The sequence below is a fragment of the Oncorhynchus gorbuscha genome, linkage group LG03 (assembly GCF_021184085.1).
Source record: "Oncorhynchus gorbuscha isolate QuinsamMale2020 ecotype Even-year linkage group LG03, OgorEven_v1.0, whole genome shotgun sequence".
Taxonomy (NCBI): Eukaryota; Metazoa; Chordata; class Actinopteri; order Salmoniformes; family Salmonidae; genus Oncorhynchus; species Oncorhynchus gorbuscha.
In genome coordinates, this window is record NC_060175.1 from 28489206 (window position 1) to 28501303 (window position 12098).

Here is a 12098-nt window from a genome sequence, read left to right on the forward strand (position 1 = left end):
ACACGCCTCCATTCACATCGACAGGGTTGTAGTGGAGTTGGTCGACAGTTTCAAGTTCCTTGGTGTCCACATCACCAACAAACTATCATGGTCCAAACACACCAAGACAATCGTGAAGAGGGCACAACAACTCCTTTTCTCCCACAGGAGACTGAAAATATTTGGCATGGGTCCCCAGATCCTCAAAAAGATCTACAGCTGCACCATCGAGAGCATCCTGACCGGTTGCATCACCGCCTGGTATGGCAACTGCTCGGCATCCAACCGTAAGGTGCTACAGAGGGTAGTGCGTACGGCCCAGTACAAATACTTGATTAAGGGCTTGTAAGTAAGCATTTCACAGTAAGGTTATATTCGGCACATGTGACAAATAACATTTAATTTGATTTGATTTGAATCTGGGTCCAGGACCTTAATAAAGTGGGCATGAGATTCCTGTGTGTTATATATATTTCCACACTATTAGGTTGAAATAATACTGTGAAATTGTAAAAAAAATTATGATAATGCCATTAAAGTGTAAGAGCTGTTTGAAAAGCCAGCCTGAAATTTTGTTAATAGCCCAATAATAAAGAGTTCCAAACCTTCCAGCCAATAACAGCTAATTATTGGCTCCCTACTTAGACCACTCCCAGACAGTCCAAGCAAAATTCTTGCTTGAGAAGTTGCTCTTTGCCAAAAATATTTTTGTGTTTCTTTTGACCATTTTATTTGAAAACAACCACAGTAAGGTACTTACAGTTTTTCTCAATTGCTAAAACTTCTGAAACATTGCTCCATTTCCTGAAAACATTAAACACAAAACCTCATCTTCAAGCACTATTTACATAACCTCTGACTCCTCTTGCAAAATGAAACATTCACCTCAAAATCAAACACTGCTCTCAAATCATAAACAAAGTGATCAAAATGATATACACTCTCAAGCAGTCAGTAAACAATTCCCCTGAAAAATAGAAAACACATTGTTCAAAACATACAATTCTCAGGGAGGAGTACATTTATAATCTAAAAAAATATTCATATTTTTCCGTCATTGTCTTTTGATGAACGAAAACATGTTCTATCATAGTCTCTCAAAATGGATCAGAAATTACTACTCTGCTTTGCTCTTTGCAATTTTGTTTTTTGTTCTTCCTCCTCCTTGTACCCCTTTGCCTGTGATACTCAAATTCTTGTTCTTTCTTGATATGAACCTGCAACCAGTCAAAATCGATTGAGCAGTCAGTACTGTTAATAAATGGAAAGCACAATGTTCAGGGCCATACAATTTGTCCATTGTACGGTATACAGCCTACAATGCACTGTACTACAGTATCCATTCTCAGACTTTCTCCTTCCCACCTTCAACAACCTGTTTGCTCTCTGAACTGGCTTGTATTGATTGTGTCACATCATTTGAAACAGGTTAAATCAATTTTGAGTGGTTGTGTTCAATCAATGACATATGTTCTCTATTTGTATTTGATTGTTGCCACTTGTGTTTACCAGTATGGATGACATGTGCATTAGAGTGCAGAAAGTGATTTGAGAATGAGAATGTGTTTAGAGTTTTGCTGAAAAGTCTAAGTGAGATCTGAAAATGGTGTTTTACCATGTGAAATGGTTTAAGGTATTGACAACAGACTGCATAATTAGCTAAATGAGTCCAGGCAACTGAGAACTTTGTTCAGCCAATGGGCTTTAGTGTTTTAGCAATTGAGAAAAACTGTAATTGTTACCCCAAAATGATTTGATATTGAGATAAAAACATCTGCGTTGGACCTTTAACTTATATCATGACAGTTCATGACAACTCACCTTTTCACTTAGGTTAGACTGACCAAATTTGACCATTTCATGCAAGATATGTGTTACAGAATTTAAGTTGCCATCACCTGTCAAAAAATGTGTATGGCTCTTTAGACTAATCTAAATGGTCTAATCAATCACAACAGACCTTTACAACCACATTACATTGTTGGAATCCAATCCAACTACTTGGTGGGGATCATCAGTCAGTCTGCTCTCCAACTATGTGTTCCAGAACAGTCTGAATCAGTGGTGTGGGATGAGGGAAACCAAACGCAGCACATTGACCATGGAAATACAGAATAGGCCTCAGGCCCTTTCTGTAATTAATCTATAACCCAGACACCGCAGAAGCTGAATATGAGCCACAACAATAAATGTTACTTCTTAGCTAATACTTACAACATGACTTCAGGGGCTGCAGGTACCCTAGTGGTTAGAGTGTTGGGCCAGTAACCGAAAGGTTGCTAGATCAAATCCCAAAGGTAAGGCTGTCATTCTGCCTCTGAACAAGGCAGTTAACCCACTGTTCCCAAAGTAGGCTGTCATTGTAAATAAGAATTTGTTCTTAACTGACTTGCCTAGTTAAATAAATCATATCTATACATCCTTTCCTGTCAGGAAACACCCAGCAAACAACATTTTGATAACTCAGCATTTTGTGATTTTAAATGTTGCAAAAAGAAATTGCTCTGGGGATGTTGGGCGGATATTCACACGTATTCCTATGTTACCTATACTGGCTATGACAAAAGCCGGCCTCCAACTCTCCAGTCTACATAGTTCAAGATCAAGAAACCCTTTTGGCTGCACATGCAGTGAACATTATATAACTTCTATCTCAGCAGCTCAAAACAGAGTCATATGTTCCATGAAAATCCCATAACGAATGCAGCACGTTTACCCTGTCTGGGACCGTAATCCCTCAAAAAAACACTGTTTTACCCATTGAAGTCTAGCTAGCTGATACACACCAATCAAACTTTGTGTGGGGAAAATGACTGGAAAATGGAAACACTAAGCCAGACGCATAGACATAATCTCATCATCCCCCTTGTTTTGTAAGAATATCTCTGGTATTGTCATGTGTCTAATGACTTTCCCAACTCCATAAATCTGATTGAAGGTTGCAAATGGAACAGTATTGAGATGTATGGAGCTCTGGCTGCTCTCTATAAAAGCCAGATGAAAGATGTTATTAACCCAACCTCCCATCGTCAAAGACTCATGTGTTCCCATTGACACATATCTGCGTTAATCCTAATCATAGTCCCTGCAAAGAGGGACATACTATATCTCATCTTTCTAATTTACCCGGGTAATAGAAAAAGTCTCTCTGGAATACGTTACAAGAATGATGATCATTCTAATTCCAAATATTAGACCACTCCATGCTACAATATGCTAGACCCAATTATTGTTGCAGTCTGTCATTGATCCTCAAAGGAAACAAATATATATTTCCATATATTTCACTGAACTATCCCGTTAATTAAGTGTTAATGGTCAAAGTGGATTTCCAATTACAACATGTTACTGAACTATCCCTTTAATTAAGCCCCTACTCTTCTGTGTTCCTTACCTTCTCCCTTGCCGTACTTGGAGGACGGGGACCAGGACACGGCCTCCACGTAGCCCAGCTCTCTGCACAATATGTTGGCCGCATGGATAGAGAAGTCGTCGTCGCACACCGTGCCCCACTCGCCATTGTAGTAGACCTCCACCCGGCCCTCGTAGTGCTTGCGTTTGTCCCCTGCCAGACGCAGCTGGATGATGGGGGTGCCAGGGGGAAGCTCGGTGTCCGACTGGGCCTGGCATGGTGCCCACACACAGAGTAGCATGGCTAGGCGACACAGGAGAGGGCACCAAGACGGCATGGTTCGGAAAGGGCAGGGAACTCACTGTATGTAAACTGGAGGAGGCAGACACGGACCAGAATGACCAATGAATGACTAAAATAAGCAAGGTAGTGTATTTAGGCACCTTGAAGACTGTATTGTGCTATGAGTTGCTGAAATTAATGGAATCATATTTGAATTCAAAGTTGAGTGTGAAGGGATATTCATGTATGAAAAGTAAAAAAATAAAAAAATATTAACATGTTTTAACGATTGCGGAGCATCTGAACCGATTGAATATCTGATACCAACAGATAACAAAAGCTTATTTAATGGACCAGCTACAGCTTGGGTGGTGAGTGGTTTGAGTCACAAGGTCAGCATGTTTGTTGCATTTCATCAGCCAGAAATAAGAGTCTTCTTATATTTTGACATTATCCTCAGCCTCACGGGCTTCTCCAACAACCTAGACCTCACCAGGGTGGATTGAGGATTAGGTATGGTGGTAACAAAACAGATTTATCTTGCGGAGAGCAAGGAGATATTTCAGTTTGAGAGAGAGAGATGATTGGATTGATGGATTGATGGATGGATAGATGGATGGGAAGACGTCACCATCCAGCTCAAACATTTTAGACCCCAAAAACCGATTGCTCCCTAATTATTATGCTAATGTAACTGTGTTGCTTCACCATTTACTGAGAGAGGTTTGTGTTAAGGTCGTCAGCAGCGCAGATAGAGGTTTCTCATGTTGCTCGGCTGAAGGAATGGCATGCCCCAGACAGGTACTCAACTTTGTAGGCCTAATGCGTTTCACATGTAGGCTCATGCTATGTTCTACATGCTCCTATCTTTTCATCTCTTGCTGGGCCAGAGCTCATACTACGCCTCAGGGCTGTGGAACCAGATAAAGGGAATTTTTGCTTTATCTCTCTTTTCAGCCAAGCCATGAAAGTGTCAACGGTGAGTGGTCTTTGAGGGGGGAGAGGGGACGGCCCTGCACCTTGTAAGCCCCAGCCAGGGGCAACTTTTCCTGTCAATGTCATGGTGATGACAAAATGTAGGGGTGGGGGAAAAGTTCAAAATAATCCCCCTCATGAATATCATTATTTCCCCTTCATATTATATATAACCAGGACGTTTCTTATATCAACATTTCTGACTGGCTTTCAATCTTTCCCCGACCTAGAAAACTAAACTCCACTCCATGGTGAATCTGTGTGCAACTACAATGTGGCTCTGAATTCAGATTCAAAAACTGCAATCACTTCAGCAGCAGTAAAACAATGTGCTTGATTGCTTGATTATATTGCAGCTAACTAGTTAACTATAAATATGAAATACACTTGCTACGGGAATAATGGAACATAATTTCCTTCAATTAGCATTCCTTTAGTCGAAGTTCTGCAATTCAGAACAACCATATAGCCTGATCAAACATCATGTTGACGATTATAATGCGCGTATAGGCTTTTCACGATCGTTATTTAATGTACATGTAAATATAATAACTATAACATGCATACAAAAGACCCACTTACTTGAAGAAAATCAGAAGACGCCCTCGCGCCAAAAGGAGCAGAGTTTCAATCGAATGTCTATGCTGCAGCAGTGATTTTAACACTTTATTGAGTATGTTTTCCAGAGTATGTTTTCCAGCCTACCACCTCTACCTCAGCAGGTCGGCCTCAGTCCTATAACCACCTTCAATCCAGTGATTCCTCGAAACGTCCTCCTCCTCCCGTAATAGGCCTATCAATGGAAGCAGAGTCCTGCAGTCATGACGTCTTCGGGCATCCTTCCTTCCCGGTGTCCACAGGAGGATTACGAAAGCAGCTGAATTTGACTTGTTTTAGGGACTATTATGATACATTTTGCCTGTTGCTAGGGGAAGAAAACAACATTTCCACCAAAACAAATAGCCTAAATTATTTTTCAATAAATGTTTGCTATATAGATCCCCTCAAATGTACATTAGATTGCACCAGCTGCAACCCAATACTAGAAACTAGCCTAAACTACCATCACAACCATTCTAATATTAGAAGACTCCAAACTCTTTCAACAACAAAACATTTCAAGAGGTGTGAACAAACTCCTGTGAACAATAATGTTTCAAAATGACAAGTGGATGTAACTCTATTCTAGGAAGACTGTAATGGAAGTTTGCAACATATTCAACGTCAATGTTAAGTAAAGGCATAATGGTTGCGATAGATACCCCCTCACTCTGACCTGGTTGAGTTTCTACAGTATCTGACTCTAATTATTCTGACATGTAGTGAAACTAGGCATAAGTCCTATCTATGGTAGTCCTATCAATAGGCCTACCTTTAAATGCACCCTTCCTTGAGATAATCACTGACCTGGAAGTGAGAGGATAGGTTAAAAACATGTTTTCCACTTCAGTGCCTTCACCAGCACTGTATTTTTTAAATACTTTACACAAAAATACTTTCCCAAGCAATGTCATTTGAGTCTGTCTGCACACTTCAAAGTTGGGTTAGGAGTTCAAAAGAGATGTCCTTATCATTATTATTGCACACCCAGAACATTCCCTGCCCTCATTTATTTCTGCTATTTTTGGTCAGTTGTAGGTGGCCCCAATTAGAAGGTAAGGTGCATGCAATTTAATTAGAGGTGCACAAACAACATTTCTCAAGCATCTTCAAGAATAGAAATGGAAAAACTTCAATGTGTTGATCTGGAGATGTTCTAGTTATGATTCCAGGCCACAACAAGGTAAGGACCCAACTAATGATGAAAACATATTAAATGTATTGTCTGATTCTAGTAAAGTAACAAAGGGAGGAGAGATATCCGCATAATAGAGATAAGGACTTTATCTAGCGCAATTATTATCACAATCTCTACCTAGATAGAGCACAACCTACAAATAATATTATAGGCTACAGTAATTATTATAGTAAAGAAATACTATTAAAGGGTAAAACAGGTGCTTATGCAAACATGAACATTTGTTTCACTAGACTGTGACCACATTTATTGATACAACATTGAGAAGGCAACAGTCTTTATTATCAGGCTCAGACTAAGACACAGATGCAGATACAGGAGGCGGATAAAGTCAGATCTGGGAAGACTAGGAGAAACTAGAGCACAGGAAACACGGGAACACCCCGGTGGGACTTGACAGGACAAGACGAACTCGCAACAAACAGAAAACGCAGGTATAAATACACAGGGGATAATGAAGGGAGATGGGAGACACCTGGTGGGGGGTCAAGACAAGTACAAAGACAGGTGAAACAGATCAGGGTGTGACACTATCATTGACCTTGGATCCGAGATACGAATAATTGACAAACATGAGAAGAGAACAAGAAACACAGAAACTGCAAAAAAAAAATACAAATTAGAAATGTAAATATAAATGTAATAGAAAAGGTATTCCATATTCCCATATTCCCAAATTATCCCAATCAAGATGTTTCCAGATGTTGATGATTTTATTGTGCTTCATTGTATTTTCCTTCAAATGTTGTGTTTTATGACCATCATAAGACCTTCTGTATTATTGTTTTAGTTGATTGTAACATACTGTATTCTGGATGTCTTTGGTTACAGGCTCAATACGTGTCTCTGAGGAGAGAGAGAGAGAGAGAACAGGGGCACTGTCTCTAAAATGAATCTCTCTGGGAACATGAAACCAACACAAAAGCTAAAAGGTGGGAGGAAAGGGAGAGAGAAAGAAAGAAAGAGAAAGAGTTTGTGTGTTTCCGAGCGAGCGTGTGCGTGTGTTTTTGTACACTGTTTTGTACAGCCAAAATGTATGTGAGCTTGTCCATTATCATTAGACAGCATGCATTACAGACTGAAGGTCTCTGTGGTGTTGAAGCCCAATGCAGCAGGAAACCAGACTCACCTGTTCCCAGCTGTGTCCATGAAGAGTGACCAGTCTATGGGACGACCAGGCGTATTCAGAAAGGGAGACGGTTCTACTGAACAAAGGTATGAGTTCTGTATTTTATGTCAAATATGCCCATATGAAATTTATGAACGTGCAGGTTTGGGGAGTAACTGATTACATGTCATCTGATTACCAAAAAAAAACAGCTAAAAGGTTGTAATCAGATTACAGATACTTTTGAAAAACTAGATGATTACTTATTGGATTACTTTTAATATCAGAAAGGATGATTGCGGAAAAATACATTGTCACTTTTCTGTATTCTTAATGTTATTCAATTCGGGATTGAAAAAAGTTGCAAGTTTAAATTTGAGTGAGTCTGACCACAAGTCTGAGACTACTATGTTGACACACCAAAAGCGTTTGATGGATCCTTTTTGTCTTCTTCTAAGAAAGTAATCCAAAAGTAATCAGATTGAGTTACTGAGTTTGGGTAATCCAAAAGTTCCATTACTGATTACAATTTTGGACAGGTACACTACCGTTCAAAGGTTTGGGGTCACTTAGAAATGCCCTTGTTTTGCTCAGTTGTGCACCGGGGCCTCCCACTCCTCTTTCTATTCTGGTTAGAGCTAGCTTGCGCTGTTCTGTGAAGGGAGTAGTACACAGGGTTGTACGAGATCTTCAGTTTCTTGGCAATTTCTGGCATGGAATAGCCTTTATTTCTCAGAACAAGAATAGACTGACGAGTTTCAGAAGAAAGTCCGTTGTTTCTGGACATTTTGAGCCTGTAATCGAACCCACAAATGCTGATGCTCCAGATACTCAACTAGTCTAAAGAAGGACAGCTTTATTGCTTCTTTAATCAGGGCAACAGTTTTCAGCTGTGCTAACATCATTGCAAAATGGTTTTCTAATGATCAATTAGCCTTTTCAAATTATAAACTTGGATTAGCTAACACAACGTGCCATTGGAACACAGAAGTGATTGTTGCTGATAATGGGCCTCTGTGCGCCTATGTAGATATTCCATAAAAAATCTGCAGTTTCCAGCTGCAATAGTCATTTACAACATTAACAATGTCTACACTGTATTTCTGATCAATTTGATGTTATTTTAATGGACAAAAAGTTGCTCTTCTTTCAAAAACAAGGACCTTTCTAAGTGACCACAAACTTTTGAACGGTTGTGTAACTAGCAACTGTAACTGATTCAATTTAGAAAGTAACTTACCCAACTCTGTGTGCATGTGTGTGCGAGTATGTGTGTGTTTTTGTGTGTACAGCGTAGTCTACAGTTCAATAAATCAATCAATCAAATGTATTGATAAAGCCCTTCTTACATCAGCTGATGTCACAAAGTGCTGAACAGAAACCCAGCCTAAAACCCCAAACAGCAAGCAATTCAGGTGTAGAAGCACGTTGTATCTGTACAGTTCCGTTGTATATGACATCATCAACATTAGACAGCATCAATTAAAGACTCAAGGTCTGTCTCTGTTGAGTTGAAGCCCAATCCAGCAGGAAAGACCAGATTCACCTTTTCCCAGCTGTGTGTCCATGAAGAGTGACCAGTCTATGTCCCATAGACTATATGTATTCAGAAAGGGAGACGGTTCTACTGAACAAAGGTACGAGAGCTATATTACACAGGTAGGCCATCCAGAAATAACTTGGTACATAAAATACTGAACATTTCCAATGTCTACTTTTTATTTAGACTGAATGGGTATAACCTTACAGAGAGTTGTTGTGCTTTTCTGGCCTCGACTCAGCTCAAACTCCTCACAATTGAGAGAGCTGAACCTGAGTGACAACAACCTGCAGGATTCAGGAGTAAAGCTACTCTCTGCTGGACTGGAGAGTCTACACTCCCTCTCAAGATTTTAGCACTATGTGTATAAAATAATGTAGTGTTACTGCTGTTACTGTTTAGTATCTATCCTGTTGCCTAGTCACTTTATCCCTACCTATATGTACATAGGTACCTAAATTACTTCGTACCCCTGCACATCGACTCGGTACTGGCACCCCCTGTATAAAGCCAAGTTATCGTTACTCATTGTGTATTTATTCATTGTGTCATTATTTGTATATTTTTCAAATATTTCTATTTTTTTCTCTCTGCATTGTTGTGAAGGGCCTGTAAGGAAGCATTTCACTGTTAGTCTAATTTGATTTGATATGCTACATGTACAAATCATGATACACTCTCTACAGGCTGCCTGGTCACAGAGGAAGGCTGTGACCAAATCCCTCCCATCTGAGAGAACTGGACCTGAGCTACAACCACCCAGGAGACTAAAGCTGATCTCTGCAGGACTGGAGGATGGAAAACTGGAAAAACTCAAGTATGTTGAGGGTTTGTGTCAATCTGTTTTCATGCTACACACAGGTAGACCGTGTGTGTGTGTGTGTGTGTGTGTGTGTGTGTGTGTGTGTGTGTGTGTGTGTGTGTGTGTGTGTGTGTGTGTGTGTGTGTGTGTGTGTGTGTGTGTGTGTGTGTGTGTGTGTGTGTGTGTGTGTGTGTGTGTGTGTGTGTGTGAGACTATCATTTGTTTTTATACAGGACAATGACCCAACACACCTCCAGGTTGTGTAAGGGCTATTTCACCAAAAAGGACAGTGATGGAGAGCTGCATCAGATGACCTGGCCTCCACAATCGCCCGACAACCCAATTGAGATTCTTTGGGATGAGCTGGACCGCAGAGTGAAGGAAAAGCAGCCAACAAATGCGCAACATATCTGATAACTCCTTCAAAACTGTTGGAAAAGCATTCCAGGTGAAGCTGGTTGAGTTAATGCCAAGAATGTGCTGTCATCAAGGAAAAGGTTGGCTGCTTTGAAGAATCTAAAATATATAATATATTTTGATTTGTTTAACACTTTTTTGGTTACTACATGATTCCATATGTGTTATTTCATAGTTTTGATGTCATCACTATTATTCTACAATGTAGGAAATAGTCCAAATAAAGAAAAACCCTTGAATGAGTAGGTTTGTCCAAAACTTTGACTGATACTGCATATATAACAATATTTTGTTTTAAATAATCATTTCATACTTCAATGGCATTTTGATGGACGATTCTGAACGTGTTATGACACTGTTGAAGTTGACTATCACTGAGTGTTATTGAAGCAAGACCTAGAAATGATTTGGCATTGAGATAAAAATGGCTCCATTGGACCTTTAAGCTTAAGGCACAATGTCTGCTGTGCAGTGCGCTACATAGTTCACAGTAGAACATTAATCATGATAACCTTTATTCAGGGAATGCCTTCTACAAACAATATACAGTATATCAGAAACTACAATAAATCACTTTTCTGTTACTCTGCCCTCTACAAATACTGCCATTAAAATAAAATAATATTATTTTCATACAATATAAAATGTACACATGAAGGCAGCTATAGACATTTAAAAGCAGCTTTAAACAGCCTTTGATTTGGCAAAATAATAACATTTGGCAGTGGATTGTACTGTACTGATGATGATGATGATGTTGATCCATGAAATAGGTACGATAAGGCAAAGACTCTCAAACGATGACCCAGGTAGGACCTCATCTGGGCTTCTCCAACTTCCATGTCCACATACTATATAGGTCCTTGTAGTGCTAAAGGGTAGTTTGGAACTGGCCCTATATATTGTTATAACATTAGGCAAACAGTTGTTATGCTGGGCAACCAGTTAGCTTTTTGATAGCTCTGAGAACATATATCTAAACAAGCATCCACACCTGCATTGAAACAATTTACAGATCCATCATAATCTCTAATAATAACTGGTAATTGAGCCTGGAACACTATCACAGTGATAGGTTTTGAGGGCGAACATTTGGCAACCCAAGTATTATGGTGATGATGGAAAACATTTGTCTTGCTTTCCCAGGGCCTAGAGAGAAACATAACTGTGGCTGCGCTGCAGAGAGCCAATCAATGTAATCACAGCTCCCTACGCTGTGTCTAGCTAAAATAAAGAAGACAAAACAACATGGCTGTTTCAACCCATTCTTACAGAGAGTGAAACTAAAATGATAACAGAGTATGTCATTACTCCACTGATAGATTTGTTAAGCTGTTCGTGTAATACTATGTGCTATGATGAGGTCAGAGAATAGTGCTCTTTAGTTACAGGCTACATGGGCTAAGTGGTAAAACACAAGGAAAATTGATTGAAGCCTAAATATTGTCTATATATTGTCCAACAGGTTAGTAGCTCCAACAGGTTAGTAGCTACTAGTTCCTTCACGTAGTTTCACTTAAAATAATTAGAAATCAACAGAAAGGTCCATACCTTAACTTGACCTTCATTTACCAAATTTATCCAAAAGTTATGATTTGGCCCTACATGTGCATCAAAGTTGCACATTGAACATGACAAATTGCCACGTCAATACTTAATTGGTTATAATAAAAGATTAACAGCGAAACAGCAATGAGTGTATATGTATATATATTGCTTGTTTGTACGTGACCAAATACTTATTTCCCACCATAATTTGCAAATAAATGCATTAAAAATCCTACAATATAATTTTCTGGATTTTTTTTCTTCTCATTTTGTCTGTCATAGTTGAAGTGTACCTAT

The 12098-nt window shown here is 39.4% G+C and overlaps 1 protein-coding gene across 1 annotated transcript in view; it reads right to left on the reverse strand.

The window, feature by feature from the left end:
* The window catches only part of loxl2a (lysyl oxidase-like 2a), a 75274-nt gene extending 69877 nt beyond the window's left edge, over positions 1–5397 (reverse strand). Inside the window, exons 1-2 of the mRNA XM_046341644.1 lie at positions 5171–5397; positions 3374–3703 (exon numbers count right to left, since the gene is read on the reverse strand). Of these exons, the coding sequence (XP_046197600.1) occupies positions 3374–3668 (295 nt within the window). The 5' untranslated portion in view covers positions 3669–3703; positions 5171–5397. The remainder of the gene's footprint in view (positions 1–3373; positions 3704–5170) is intronic.
* Between the last annotated feature and the right edge of the window lie 6701 nt (positions 5398–12098).